The 16,831-nt window shown below is 33.6% G+C and overlaps 1 protein-coding gene across 1 annotated transcript in view; it reads left to right on the top strand.

The window, feature by feature from the left end:
- The first annotated feature begins 8,639 nt into the window (after positions 1–8,639).
- LOC135195392 (neural-cadherin-like) overlaps positions 8,640–16,831 on the top strand; it is a 258,134-nt gene continuing 249,942 nt past the window's right edge. Inside the window, 1 exon segment of the mRNA XM_064221649.1 lies at positions 8,640–8,945. Coding sequence (XP_064077719.1) covers positions 8,789–8,945 — 157 coding nt within the window. The 5' untranslated portion in view covers positions 8,640–8,788.

Genomic DNA, 16,831 nt, shown 5'->3' with positions numbered 1-16,831 from the left:
TTATGACACGTGTTACAATCAGTTATGTGCTTTTTATATCTGTAAGCATTGTAGGCCAGTTAAAATAGTGATTTGGCTTTCTGTGACATAGTAGGGAACCCTGGATGACGGAATGCAACCAGTTTATGACGATTGGTATGAAAGAGATTATTACTACTACCTGGTCGTTAGTCATCTGCTGTGTTCTTCGGGTTTTCCTCGTCACAGACCTACATATAATATTACATTTGATTACATTATTCTGATACACATACTTAAATGTACTTTTGCTTTAGGGTTTCTGCTCAAAAGTGTTTATTGTTTTTTGCTTAGCCCATGACCCTGTTTCCGTTTCGAAGTGTTTATTGTTTGGTGTTTATTGCTGCTGACCCTGTTTTCCGTTTCGAAGTGTTTATTGTTTGGGTTATGTCTGTTGACTCTTGCTTTGTTCAGTTGTAACAGTTCTGCGCTCCAACCCAGATATTCAATGCTCGCGATCTCTTGGGTTAAGGAATTTTCTTGTTTAGATACGGTTTTAACAATAGGCACGGATATTTCTATATTTTTTAGTCTAATTAATGGTTCTTTGCAGTATGGTGCGGGATTGCGGGATAATGCGTCAGCTATGATATTTGCTTTCCCAGGTAGATATCTTATCTTGGCTCCAAAGACCTGAATGATCATTTGTCACCGAGTTCCTTTTGGACTGTGATTAAAGCCTTTGAAAAAACTCGGTAAAGGACTCATGTTCAGTAAGGACTTTATCAGGATAGCCATAGATTATGAACTTAAAATATACTAGTGAGTTAAAGATACCTACCCCTTCCTGCCTATTACTGTATATTTACTTTCAGAGGGCTTTAGTTACGTGAATAAAAAGCTATAGGGAAGAACTGTTTATCATATTACTGAAGTAATACCCTCTTACCCCTTGGTCTGAGGCGTCTGTTGCAATAAAAAAAAAAAACCTTATTCCTTAATTTTTAAGTCAGGGATTTTTAAAGTTAGGTAAGCTGCATTTTCCGCTTTTAAGATATTGAACGCCTGTTGATGCTTTTCAGACCATAATTATCTACGTTTCTTCTTCGTAAGATCTGTTTAAAGGAGCTGTCATGATTGAAGAGTTACATATTTAACATACGATTGTAATACCCACTAAAGCGCGAAAGGTGCTGTATCCCGTTTTACGTTAATAAGATAACCCCGGAAAGTTATGAATAGCCGACACCTTACCATGGACTACTTTTAAGACCTTGACCAGACACATAAAACCTAGATAAACATGTTCGGTTTTAAAAAACTCTCATTTAGATATTTTACTCTGAGATTATTTGTCTTTGTCCTGTAGCACTAGCTCTACTTTATGTAATGTACTTCTAAGGTATTAGAAAAGATTACAAGATCATCCATATAGGCATGTAGGTTATCCCCTAAAGTCTCCAAACACTATATTGTAATTGGGCGCAACGTAAGCCGGAGGCATACGTAAAAAATTGATAATGTCCCCTGGGTGTGCTGAAAACGGTGTATGAGGTACAATCACTTAGGTAATGGTATCTGGTAAAAGCATTTAAGTAAGTCCAAGTTGGTGAAAAAAAAAATTTATTCTAACCTAACAGAGATAAGATGTCGTCGGTACATCGCACTGGAAACTATCGGGAGTCGTTTCCTTGTTTAGCGACAGAAATCTACGCAGATACGCCAAGTCCGATCTTTTATGGCATGACGTTTGAGGGAAAAATTATATGGGCTTATTTGATTTCCTAATGACTCCTATTACTAACTTTTCAACTTCGTCATTTATCTCTATTTTGAAATTTCGTTGAGAGTCTACACGAAGGTACGTATATAGCTTTATGTTTGTCCTTAGACCGTATTTTGTGTTAAATTACATCCGTTTTTTCCAGAGATCACTCGCCAGTGGAGAAACTTCCTGGTATTCAGGTAAAAAAGTAAAAAAAAAAGATAAAAAAAAAAAATTCTGCTGAATCACCTCTGCTTGAATGACTTTACGGATATTACTTTAGATAGATTATCAGAGAGATTCATCCACGACTGGTTGGGCGTGATTAAAAATTAGCAACAATAAAAAATGCGATATTTATAACTTCCGTATCCACGATATGTATACTTTTAGGGCTTTGTTCGCGGAAATCGTTATAATTCAGAGTGTCGGGAAGGATTTAAAATTTCATTCCAGCAAAGTCTTTTTACACGCACTAAGACATTCGAGGGTGCATGCTTCTCGAGATTTTGCGTGCAAATTGCGACTGCGGTTGTGGGAGAATTCTGTTGGTCATTTGAACAATGTTACGATTTATGAGACAAATGTATAGTTCCTTTATATAAGTTATTATTTGATTAACTGTCTCTTTTTGTTCAAACGGATTTCAATATGTTTGAAGGTTTATAGGATTTTCATTTGATAAACACGCCTTATTTTGCAGGATGTAAGATAATATTTTGTATACCCCTAGATGAATCTACAATTACACTAGATACAGATCAATTTTTTTTTATAACTATAGAGGTATCTGTAAGCGCTCGCTTATCCGGACTTCTCATTAGGGAAGTTCGAACAACAGACGGTGAGTCCGTAAATACAAGATATTGCGTGTACTAAAGAATAAAACAGATATTCTAATTTTTACGGCGCGTACAGTTGGGCTTAATCCACCAGTATTTATTATAACTTAATGTATTAAAATTAAAACGAAAACCTGCTCTGATTACTTATACGGTCGTGTGTTTCATAGGAAAAATCCTTTTTAATTCAAAAAGATATTGGTATGAAACCAACATCGCTTTTTCCCCACTCTGCTAGAGTCGCTTATTGTGTGGAATTTGCTATGCTTTGAATACTTCGGCAGTTTTTGACTAACCTTGACCGCTTGACTAGGTGACACAGTAAACCGAGTTTGCTTGTTTGATTCTGAAAGGCTACTGTTTCTATTCTTTTTGTAATAATTAGGATCCTTCTCTTTATTACCATCGGCAACGTATTGTGTTTTTAGTTTTTTCATTATGTTGCTGGTTACGTATAAAGCAATGAATGACTAACTATTTAGGAACTGAGCGATTACTAATAAGACAAGTTATCTCTACTGTATGCAATATTAACTGTTTGTACTTCATTCTTTGCTAAAATTTTAAATAGTGAGGGATCCTGGTCAGCGCATTTAGCCTGATGAAAGTTTTTTACAGACATGTTATCTTGCAATCCAGCCATATTTTTAAAGTTAAGTTGAGTCATTGAGGTTCGATATTTTATATAACTCAAAAAAACTCAAGGCTCTAAAACTGCGATCGGGACTTTGCAAAGGAGCATATTGTCATGACCCGAAATAGTGTTACCTCTAATTATATAGATTTGTACGGGTGTTCCACTTGTTTTTGTGTGTTTTCTAATCACTACGGTGCTTAACGACCTATCCATGCATCTGTATAAATACAGACGTCCACTGCGTAAACGCATATTCACTGTTTAATATGATTTGTTACGTAAGGGATTAATAATCACCCAAAATGATAAAATTAACATAGTATATGATTTATGATATTTCAGTAGAACTTCTGGAAACAGACACTCAAAGATAAAACTCGCAGTAGCGAAATCTCAATGATAATAGATAATTTCTGTAAAAAAGTAAGATTAAAGAATGTCTCGTAACTTCAGCCACAGAAACTAACGAAATTCGACCTGCAAAGAAACACTCAAAGTTACTCCAAACTGGAATTAAAAAATTGTACTTGCTTGCTTTTGTGGGAAGTCACGGGTTGTTCCGATAACGACACACGGCCTTGGTCCTCCTCTATTTAGCGGACGACCTGGTTTGGCTCAGTTTCCCCCGTGCGCGTTGTTTCGATGATTCGAGCCCTTGAAAATCCGATGCTGCAGACGCGTTCGGTTTGTTTCTTGGCAGTGCCGGAAACGCTCACTAACGATGTTTTCTTGAATGATTCTATTGAGAGACGAAGCTTCCGTTGCCGTAGGAAAAGGACACGTCGGTTTTGTTTCTTGAAGTTATTCACTAACGATGATACTAAGTTGCTTGACGAATCTTGTTGTTTTCTGAAGTCGCTCACTAATGATGATACTAGGTTGCTTGAAGAATCTGCTGCTTTCGTCGTCGTTGACTTCATGATTTATATTCTGTTTTTTTCTTCGTAGGACGTTGTAGAGTTCTTCTGGTCCGCTGGCCACCAAATATTGGGCTTGTGCCTTGTATGATAAGGCGCCCTATGAGGTAATGTTAGACTAGCGATAATCTATACGCTAAGTCGGTTGGTATTGCACTTCCATCTTCAATGGAGTGTCTGGGGTTTTGTAGATCACTTACGAAGTCGGTATTATCTTTACGACGATGTGTTAAACTCATGGTTCGGTGAGGTTCTTGTAAGAAAACACAAGTATAAAAATAGTATATCTTCTGAAGTTTTACATGATGAAGATCAGGGATGATCGTACAAGTCTTCTATGACGATAGCTTGATCGCTTCTGCCAATGATGATGGCTAATCCTATTCCTCTACATGATAAAGCTTAGGTAAAGAGGTACAGGTCTTCTAATGACGATAGCTAACTCTGTTCTGCCCGTCTACCATCTCTGTTACAAGTTATGAAGGAACAGACAGTAGTTCGAACATATGAACATACTATCAGATGAGACACGCTACAGATCACGTAGGCCGTTTGAATAATAGGTCGGGGTAGTTGTCTCAAGCAGGGAGCTTGGACTAATGTTTATAAATAATTGAATGACTACAGGTGACGGCATGTTATCTTAGCTTACATACTTATTGTATACGTCATCTTTAGCGTCTCTAGTCTGATCACATTCCTGCAAGCAATCTGGTTGACCTCTTTAGTTTTATTCTTTTTATATATATGGACTAAACATTCCATATAGTTTTATTATGTAAACACTTACATATATATGTTTGTGTGTGTGTGTGATATTAAGAGAGCCATTAGGGTCAAAACTTTAAGCAGGCGGTAGATATGGAATAAGTTTTGAGATCGCTCTCTTATGGAAGTGTATTGTTAACGCAATTGTGTATAAAAAAAAAAAGGTTGAAGTGGCATAAACCGTTGGGCAATATGTTCGAAGTGAGAAGAATTGGAAGGAGAAGGAACGTAGAGATGTAGAAAGCAATAGTTAACAGGTTGATTGAAATGGAGAAAATGAACAATCTCAATATTCTTATAATGTCAGGAGGATGAACGAAGATTGGCTTAGAATGAGGAGAGAAAGCGGAGAGACAGAACAAAACCAAAACATCTCAGGTGACTTGGAATGAAAGAAGGATTGGAACAAAGGCGTCCTCTTTTTGTTCGAATAGAAAGGGGTTGCATGCAAGACGGAAGTGCGTGAAGCATCTAAAGTAGACACCGACTTCTTTGTTATTCTCTGAAGGCTTTCCCTTTCAGGGAAAATGAGGATTGATTGATTATAGCTCCTAAAGATGTCGTCGCAACACCTATGCAAGTTATTGACGTCGTAATAAATTAAAAAGGGAAACTTAAAAATAGATAAATAAAAAGCTTTAAAAGTAACTTCATATGATATATTGTATAATCATATTTATTCTCATATACAATTTATACAAAGCATATTGTATATGTGTACAATTTAAATTTTATTCAGCAGGCCGTGCCTCCCTAACAAAGAATTGTAGCGAGGATAAAATGTCTGAGGACGTCTCCATTAAACTTTCCAGAGAGGAATATCGTAGAAGTTCTCTCATGATTTAACACACAGTTGTCTTATTTTCTCAAGTATAAAGCCACAAATACTTCTTCATATCTAATTCCTTTCACCTTAGGAATAACATACATTCAAAGGGAATCGAGTCACACATAATTCATCTCTCTCGGCCAAGGTCCGAACTTATAATGGTAGAGATAAGTACAGATTCTGAATTCGACAGGATTATGGACAATAGAGTCGAAAGCAGCTTATATCACTGATAACGAGTGATAAGCGCTCAGTCACTTCTATCTCGAACTCAGAAGAGATAGGTTGTAGTCCAGGCCACAGCAAAAGCAAAACTTAAAACATTAAAGCGAATTTAATGTTTGGAGCTTACAATGGAGAGTGTAAAAGTCATGCGTGAATTATTGACAAGACTATCATTTATGCGATACACACACAACCTATGGTTGTATGTTATCATAAAATGCACCGGTATTGAATGAGAAAGCTAAAGAAGAGAAAAGGCCTTTGAGAGTAAGTACAAATTTTTAAAAGAATGAAAGCATTATCCGATCACTTGTACTCCTAAATTACTAAATAACAGTTTATATGGATTCGAGCAAACACTGCCAATAACGAAATGTTCGTAAACTAAAGAAACAACAAATTTAACACAGTTTAGTTTCGTTTCGCTGTATATTGGATTCCGAAACGCAGGTTCGTTTAAGTGGTTGAACGACTACATAAGGCGGCAATGGATTCCATGCTGAGCATGGAAATTCAGTGGCTCTGGAGAGAGAGAGAGAGAGAGAGAGAGAGAGAGAGAGAGAGAGAGAGGGTTGTAGCTTCTGGATGTCTTACTTTCTGATTGTCCTTTATTCATATGCAGTGAAGAGGTTAAGCAACTTTTTGTTTTTGTGATTTAAGGATATGCTCTTTAGCACGCAGACGTCAGTATACAGACAGACAAACAGACAGGCACTTCTATACATACATACATTCATTCACATGCACACATACATACATACATATATATATATATATATATATATATATATATATATATATATATATACATATATATATATATATATATATATATATATATATATATATATATAGAGAGAGAGAGAGAGAGAGAGAGAGAGAGAGAGAGAGAGAGAGAGAGAGAGAGAGAGAGAGAGAGAGAGCACTGGAAGCGAGTAGTCGCTAAACATAACTGGCCCGAGCATCGACAGGCAGAAGGGGATTCATGCTTTGCAATCAGACGTTCTCTGTTTCAGATCAACAACGTTTCTAGACCACAGTCATCCAGCTTCAAGTGCTTATTGGCAATACCTTTGCGCTGACAACAGGAATATGATGGTTTAAAAACTTTGTTTCAAATCATCATAAAAAAGACTATGAATCGGCAACTCGGGGACAGATAAAAATAAAGTTTATAAATATCTTTACCCGTTAAAATTGGGTTTGGGTGGAAGGGAGTTATCAATAAAGATGCATTTTCCTTTCACGGCCGGAGGTTTAACTTGATGTCAGACTAAGGACTCTACGTAACAATCCTTCTAGTAACAGAAAGATTATACCAAACAACAATTTAACTATAACCTTTATGTTTAAATGTGAATAAAAACTCAGCCCTGTTATAACCTCTGGCGTGATATACAAATATAACTGCCCAAGGTTTGACCTGGGGTTATATGTCAGCTGCCCAAGGAGGTTAATGTTGTGTTAGCGACAGAACAGGGGTTAAATTACCGAGTCTTGATTCCACTAAACAAAAGAAGACATGTGAATAAATGTAAGCATCGAATATAAGAATTTTGAAATACTGAGTAGAGTATCGAATGACCAGTTCTTAGCATTGAGCACTTGATTATGAAACATTATGAAACTGATTGTACCCCTGTGAAACGTACAATCCACTGACTTGCCTCTATATCTGCCGAGAGTTTATTTCATACACACACACACACACACACACACACATAGATTATATGTGTATGAAATGCAATTGCAAATATCCTTATCTATCTATTTTTTTTTTTTCAGTCACTGGATAAATTTGTTTACTCAAGTGTATAGTTGTCAGTTACTTAATCAAGAATCATAATGAATCATAATATATATATATATATATATATATATATATATATATATATATATATATATATATATATATATATATATATAATGATCATAATATATATATATATATATATATATATATATATATATATATATATATATATATATATATATATATATGTGTGTGTGTGTGTGTGTGTGTGTGTGTGTGTGTGTATGAAATAAACTCTCGACAGATATAGAGGCAAGTCAGTGGATTGTACGTTCCACTGGGGAACAATCAGTTTCATAATGTTTCATAATCAAGTGCTCAATGCTAAGAACTGGTCATTCGATACTCTACTCAGTATTTCAAAATTCTTATATTCGAATCTTACATATTCGCATGGTCTTCTTTTGTTTAGTGGAATCAAGACTCGGTAATTTAACCCCTGTTCTGTCGCTAACACAACAGTAACCTCCTTGGGCAGCTGACATATAACCCCAGGTAATATATATATATATATATATATATATATATATATATATATATATATAGTATATATATATATATATGTGTATTATCACAGTTCGTGATTGACCTTTCATTTTCTCCAAGTAACTTTGGTATATGTATACTATATTCATATATATATATATATATATATATATATATATATATATTATATATATATATATATATATATATATATATAACTTGTCTGGAAAATTTAACTAATGTATTCAGAAAACGTTCACGAACTGAAATAAAGTACACTCATACCCACATGAACACGGGCACACGCACGCACACACACACACACACATAGATATATATGTGTGTATGAAATGCAATTGCAAATATCCTTATCTATCTATATTTTTTTTTCAGTCACTGGATAAATTTGTTTACTCAAGTGTATAGTTGCCAGTTACTCAATCAAGAATCATAATGAAATCCCTTAGAAGTGAACAGTGCGGTAAATTTTGAAAATGAAACTGACAATAACATTTTTTAACATTTGATTGTGATCTATTAGGTGTCAGATGAAACTCATTGCAGTCATTTTGGCTTTACTGATAAACTTGAACGGTAAATTGGTTGTTAAAACTGTGCAGTTCTTCCATTTTGTCTGTGTGCTAAACGTGATTATCATGGATCCAGGCAAGATATTCCAGATCATCACAAACAGCACTTTGCTTGGTGAGTATCATTACCGTTTTAACTACATATGTGTGTGTATTAGATATATGTATGTATGGGTAATCATGATGTAAAATGCAATAAAAATGTATGTACATACATGTATTCATATTACACGTGCACCTGTGTAATCTTATGTCTTAATTATCTACGTTGTGGGTGTTTAAAACCATTATTTATTGCATGATGTTTCCTGTTACTTTATCATTCGCATTAATCAAGAGTAGAAAACCCTAAGATCTTATAAAGTAACTATTTTGAATAATTACTTTGATTCTTTGTATTATTTTTCCTTCATGAAAATTTAATTGCACTGTGGTCATTATCACAAGTTAAGAAATCTCGATTCTCCAAACCTACAGTGTCTTTTAATATGACTAAAATTCCATTTATATTTATAATCTTTACTGTAGTTGAAATAATCAGGATAATAAAAAATCAATACTGAGTATGTTTTATTTTGTTTATATGTTGAAATACACATACTATATACCTCTATCTTAAACTATACTTATTGTAACAAACACAATTACCTCATAAAGTGTAGGTTCTTAATACACTTTGCAGTGAATGCATTGAAATCTGAAAAGAAATAAATTAAGAACTTTATCACAGACAGGGATCAAAATCACGCAGGTTTGAAGATCGAATTAGCTTTTGCTCATTGCAACACAAGAGAGAGACAGGAATTTATTCTCACGCCCACTGAAATGTCTGTCAAATTCACTAGAGTTTTCCCTGGGCTGAAAGAAACCTGTCCATTCACCTTCCTAGCTCTAAGTTTGATGCATTTTTGAGCTATGTACAGATGTAAAGTCTACTACTCTTCGTATTCACCAACTGCATGCGTTATAATATGAACAAAAATTGTCTTTATTTCCTTATATTTTCCCAAAGGTTTTTCATTGAAGAGGTCTCCTTTCCAGCTACGGTTAGAGCTGCCCCTTTTACACAGCAGAAATGGATAAAATGTATTTTATACGTACATACATCCATACGTACATATCTTTGAATATTAATAAACATTTTAGTGTCTAGTGAAAAGTTCTTTCATACCTGTAAGAGCCAATAAGAGCAGGAGAAGGTTTAATCCCGATGAAAGAAGGATTACTTCTCTCATGCCGTCGTATTCTGATGATAAGCATTTTAACAAAACAACCAGCTCCTTTTAGCTTTTTCTCCCAGTCACATCAAACATTCGGAAGACTTTTGTCACAAATTCAGAGAAGCACATATACCACTTCACAACATAAAACTTTTAAGCCTTGACGTAGACTCCCTATTCACAAAAGTACAGTACAGGACGTTCTTCAGTTTTTTTTAAGGGAAAAATTGATCCCCCCTCCATTCAGATCATTTCCCTTTGGCACTTTGAAAAAATAATAAAGTTAGTTGAATTATGTGCATCTAATAACGTATTTTCATTCGGGGAATCATCTTCTACAAGCAAAAATTCGGGTGTAGTATGGGTAGTCCTTTAAGTCCTATTTTAGCCAATCTGTACATGGAATACTTTTGAAACTACAGTAATAAATGCAATAAACCCAAAAACATGCTGTGGATGAGATACGTGGATGACATACTAACATTTTGGGATAATAAGTGGGGTAATTTTAATGAATTCCTCTCAAAATTAAACGCATTAGTGCCCAGCATCAAATTTAAAGTTGAATGGGAAACAGACAACAAAATTCCTTTTCTTGATGTTTTAATAATCAGAGACACGACAGAATACAAATTTACCATATACAGAAAACCAACGTTCTCACTTTCATATATTCACTATTTTAGCTATCATGACAATACCATCAAGATAGGTCTAGCTAGCAACCTATTCTTAAGAGCCTTACGAATTTGTTCCCCAGTATTTCCTGGAAAAAGAATTTGAACTAATTCGCAAGCAACTTTCATCTTTAAAGTATCCTGACCATATAATTGAGAAAGCAATTCAAAAAGCAAACGTAATTTTCTACCGACCCCCTAAAGACAAGACAGAGACACACCCAACAATAAAATAAAAATTCCCCACCTGGAGACGATTAAGAGAGTAACTCACACCCTTGGGAAATCCAACCCTTTTGCATTTACCTACCCAAATACCTTAGCCAAATCCCTGATTAACGTCCAACAAAAGACATCGCCCCAAAGACTCTGGGGTATATGAGATCCCATGCCAGGACTGTGACCAATCTTACATCGGATTTACGGTAAATCACTTTCCCCAGAGATTAATACAACACAAACGGTCAGTTAGGTATGGACAACAAGAAACTCGGCTATTTTCAATCATATAAATGAACATAACCATAGAATAAACTGGAATATGTCACGTGTAATTTATAGCAGCAACTGCCGGTACAAGAGTCAAATGATGGAATCGGCCTTAATAAAAGAGAAGCAGGTAATGAACATCTCAAAAGGGAATTGGACATCCGACATCGTCGACGCAGTGTTCATTCACCAACGCTTAAGAAGATTAAAGGAAGATTATCAGCGGGGGTGACCTAAATTGGCTTACTTGTGGACGAATCTCTTGGTATAAATACCACCTTTTCTGTAAACTTTTCTCATTCCATATACCTGAAGAGAGAGACAGCAGTCTCTGAAATATATACTTTTAACTCTCTACATTTTGGTGTTTTTATGGGCTCCTTTTATTATATATATATATATATTATCTATATATATATATATATATATATTATATATATATATATATATATATATATATATATATATATATATAATATATATATATATATATATATATCATAATATATATATATATATATATATTGTTTTTTTTTATAATATATATATATATATATCTATATATATATATATATATATATATATATATATATATATATGTGTGTGTGTGTGTGTGTGTGTGTTGTGTGTGTGTGTGTGCTCTTCCGAAAACTTGATTATGCCCAAGAGACTTGGGCGCATTATTTTACTTGTCAAACAGTGAGGATAAATTGATTCCTTTCAAAAAGAGGACTTCAATAAATAAAAGCAGCAACGGTTATTGAAGAACGGTCTCTTATATATAATATATATATATATATATATATATATATATATATATATATATATATATATGTATATATATATATATATATATATATATATATATAATATATATATATATATATATATATATATATATATAATATATATAGATCATCATCATCATCATCATCATCATCATCATCATCATCATCATCATCATCATCAACAGCCGTTGCTAGGCCACTGCAGGACAAAGGCCTTAGACATGTCCTTCCACTCTCTTCTGTTTATGGTCTTTCTATGCCATTCTATACCTGGAAATTTTCTTTGCTTGTCAATCCATCGTCTTCTCTTCCTTCCCCTGGTTCGTTCGTATCTCTAGGGACCCATTCTGTTATTCTATTCGTCCATCTATTACCGAACACTCTCAGTATATGTCCTGCCCACGCATTTCTTTTTCTTATTTGTTGTTAGAATATCATCTACTATAGTTTGCTCTCGTATCCATGTTTCTCTTTCTGTCTCTTAGTGTTATTCCCATCGCTATTCTTTCCATAGATCTTTGAGTTGTAACTAGCTTGTTTTGTAAGGCTTTAGTAAGGCTCTAAGTTTATGAAGCAGAAGTTAATACTGGTAGGACCATCTGATTAAATACTTTTCTTTTTAAAGAAAGTAGTATTTTACTTTTCATAATCTCTTTCCTAAATAGGTATATTCATTAACAATCACTAGAGATTCCTCCATATCCCTTATTCGTTATCTCTCTGCATTTTCATTGAACATTATATTAGTTTTACTCATATTCATTTTCAGTCCTACATTTCTGATATCTCTATTCATGTCTTCTTCCATCCTTTGTAATTCCTCCTTTGATTCTTTGAGTAGCACTATGTCACCTGGATATCTTAAGTTGTTAGGGTGTTCCCCATTATTGTTAATTCCTATATTTTCCTAATCTAAATTCTTAAAAACTTCTTTTAAGCACGCTGTGATAATTTAGGAGAGATGGGGTCTCCTTGTCTAACTCCTTTCTCACTAGGAAATTTCTCACTGGCTATATGTAGTTTTAGGATTGCTGTACTACCTACCCGTATAGATATCTTCAAGTGTTCTAACATAAGATTCATCTATTCCCTACTTTTGAAGGGCTTTCATTACTGCTTAATTTTGACAGAATCAAAAGTTTTCTCATAGTCTATAAATGCCATACATAGTGGTTTGTCCTACTCTGTTGATTTTTCCTTCACCTGGTTGATTACATGGATATGGTCAGTTGTTGAATACCCGCTTCTAAAACCTGCCTGCTTTATTGGTTAATTAAAGTCTAGCTGTCTTTTTATTCTGCCTAATATGATCTTTGTAAATCTTTAATATATTACAGAGAGTAAACTTATTGGGCGGTAATTTTTCAGGTCTTTTGTGTCTTCCTTTTTGCAAATTAATATAATGATATAGTTTTTCCAAGCTGTAGCGAGTTTTGCTATAATGGAATTTCCTCCATCTACTATTTAATCAATTGTTAGGCCATCTTCTCCTGCTGCTTTGTTTCTTATCATGCCTTATAATCCTTTCTTTACTTCCCCTACTCTTACTTTTGTTACAGGCTCAGGTGTTTCATTACTTGTATTGACAAAGTTATGTCATAGATTACAATTGTACAGCATGTGTAGAAATCCTCGGCAATTTTTATCACTCCATCACATTTGTTGATAATATTTCCATTTTCATCCTTTAAAGCAAATATTTGTAGGCGTCCTGTTCCAAGCCTTCTTTTCATCATATTGATGCTTCTTCCCTTTTTTACTGTTTCGTCAATTTTGGTCTTGGGTTTGTAGTTTGTTTATTGTTTTGGATAATACTGCTAGTTCTATTTCATCTCTCATGGATTTTACCCTCATTTCGAAACGTTTCTTTATTAAGTTTTTGGTGTTGTCTGATAGTTTTCCTTTATCTTGTTTAGGAACTCTTCCACCAATGTCTTGTGCTGATTCCAATACAAATTTATTTAAGTTACTATTCATTTCTTCTTTAATTGCTTCCATTTCATCATGTACCTGGGAGTACTTATTCTTAATTGCTAAACTAAACTCCTCAGATTTTTCTCTTATTACAGGAGTGCTCATTTTCTTTCTTAAAAATTTGTTTTCTCTTTTTTTCTTTAGATCTAGAAAAATTTTACTTCTCACAATTCTATGGTCGCTTGAATTTAACTTGTTTGACACTGTTATATCTTTAACTAAAGTGTGTGTGTGTGTGTGTGTGTGTGTGTTGTGTGTGTGTGTATAAATACGTGTATGTGTAAGTTCAAACCGTTTGGTATTTACATAAGTGTACTGAAGAAAATGAAGTAAAACCAGTTTATCCCTGAACCACTAAGATCAAGTTTGAGTTTTACAATTCATAGTGCGTCGCTTCATTTTAATGCTCTTCGATTGTTCACCTCTAACGGTTGACTTCGTGAGGATGAAGTCATGCAGGCACAGTCACGTACAAGTGCAATATGATTTTTCTTTCCCTGTCACTCCAGGATTGCTGTAATCTCGAGGAATGCCAATAACAAAACTCCAAGAATTTACAGGTTCTGTTGTTTCTCTGAAAATTTACAGGTTCTGTTGTTTCTCAGAAAATTTACAGTTTCTGTTGTTTCTCTGAAAATTTACAGTTTCTGTTGTTTCTCTGAAAATTTACAGTTTCTGTTGTTTCTCTGAAAATTTACAGGTTCTGTTGTTTCTCTGAATATGTATAGTTTCTGGTGTTTTTTTTTTTTTTGAAAATATACAGTTTCTGTTGTTTCTCTGAAAATTTACAGGTTCTGTTGTTTCTCTGAATATGTAGCTTTTGTTGTTTTTCTGAAAATGTACATTTTCTGTTTCTCTGAAAATGTACAGTTTCTGTTGTTTCTTTGGAAATATACTGGTTCTGTTTTTTTTGGAAAATGTAAATGTTCTGTCGTTTCTCTGAAAATGTACAGTTTCTGTTGTTTCTTTGGAAATGTACAGGTTCTGTATTTTTTTTTTTTTTTTTTTTTTTTTTAAATGTTAGTTTCTGTGGTGTCTCTGACAATGTCCGTTTTGGATGTTTCTCTAAAACGTTTTCTTTTGCTTCTCTGAAAACGTAGTTTCTGGCGTTTCTCTAAGAATGTACAGTTTCTGTTGTTTCTCTGAGAATGTAATTCCTCTTGTTTCTGTTGCTGATTTTGTCACGAGGGGTTTGAAGTAGCGCCAATTTACATGAATGAATAAGGCCGCTCTTCGGTAACCTTTCCTGCTTTTATTTCTTGAGGTCCCCTTTTTAAAAGGAATCCATTCATCCTCACTGTTTAACAAGTAAAATATGTCCCCAAGTCTCTTGGGTATAATCAAGATTTCGGAGAAGCATTTAATGCTTTATGAGCCGCAGCCCGTGAAACTTTCAGCAGTGGCCCGATGGTGGCCTGTGATGTAGCGTTGCAGGACGCATGATCATAACAAAGTTACCCTTAAGCAAAATAAAAACTACTGAGGCTAGAGGTTTGTAATTTGGTATTTTTAATGATTGGAGGGTGGATGATCAACATACCAATTTGCAGCCCTCTGGCATCAGAAGATTTTTAGATATGAGGGCGGACAAAAAAGTACTGGTAGAAAATTGTGGACAGAAAAGTGTGGACGGACATACAAAACCATCTCAATAGTTTTCTTTTACAGAAAACTAAAAATCATTTTCTAAACTCTTCAAAAAGGATTCGTGTCTTGACTTTAAAATCGTTGGATGCACTTCTTCCCATCTTTCGAACTTCAAAAGTTGACTTTTGTGAGACACAGGACTTTTTTCCAACCGGTTGTCTGCATCAGGGATCGTCTTCAAACAACAAAGAAAAAATCAAACTTGTATTTGGAGGAGTTTGGTGGGAGAAATTACGCTTTTACTGGAACTCAGTGAAAGAAACCTTTTTAATCCAAGTTCTTCAGCGAAATCTTCCAGATGCAATGCATAAGTTTTGATATATATATATATATATATTATATATATATATATATATATATATATATATATATATATATATATATATATATATATATATATATATATATATATATATATATATATATATATATATATATATATATATATATAGATATATATATATATATATATATATATATATATATATATATATATATATATATATATATATATATATATATATATATATATATATATATATATATGATATATATATATATCTATATATATATATATATATATATATATATATATATATATATATATATATATATATATATATATATATATATATATATATATATACACACACACACACACACACACACATATATATATATATATATATATATATATATATATATATATATATATATATATATATATATATATATATATATATATATATATATTATATATATATCATAATAAAAGGAGCCCATAAAAACACCAAAATGTAGAGAGAAAAGTACTATATTTCAGAGACTGCTGTCTCTCTCTTCAGGTATATGAATGAGAAAAGTTTACAGAAAAGGTGGTATTTATACCAAGAGATTCGTCCACAAGTAAGCCAATTTAGGTCATTCCCGCTTGATAATCTTCCTTTAATCTTCTTAAGCGTTGGTTGAATGAACACTGCGTCGACGATGTCCGATGTCCAATTCCCTTTTGAGATGTTCATTACCTGCTTCTCTTTTATTAAGGCCGATTCCATCATTTGACTCTTGTACCAGTCATTGTCAGCCCATTATGGAATTCAACCGCCTTTCCACGATTCTTCACTCACTTCCAGAAGTCAAGGCAGTTTTCCGCAAGTTTGAAAAAGAACTGAACAGACTACACCGGCTGAAAAACCAAAAACACTT

The sequence above is a fragment of the Macrobrachium nipponense genome, chromosome 16, assembly GCF_015104395.2.
Source record: "Macrobrachium nipponense isolate FS-2020 chromosome 16, ASM1510439v2, whole genome shotgun sequence".
NCBI classification, from domain to species: domain Eukaryota; kingdom Metazoa; phylum Arthropoda; class Malacostraca; order Decapoda; family Palaemonidae; genus Macrobrachium; species Macrobrachium nipponense.
This window is presented reverse-complemented; position numbering and strand designations above follow the sequence as displayed.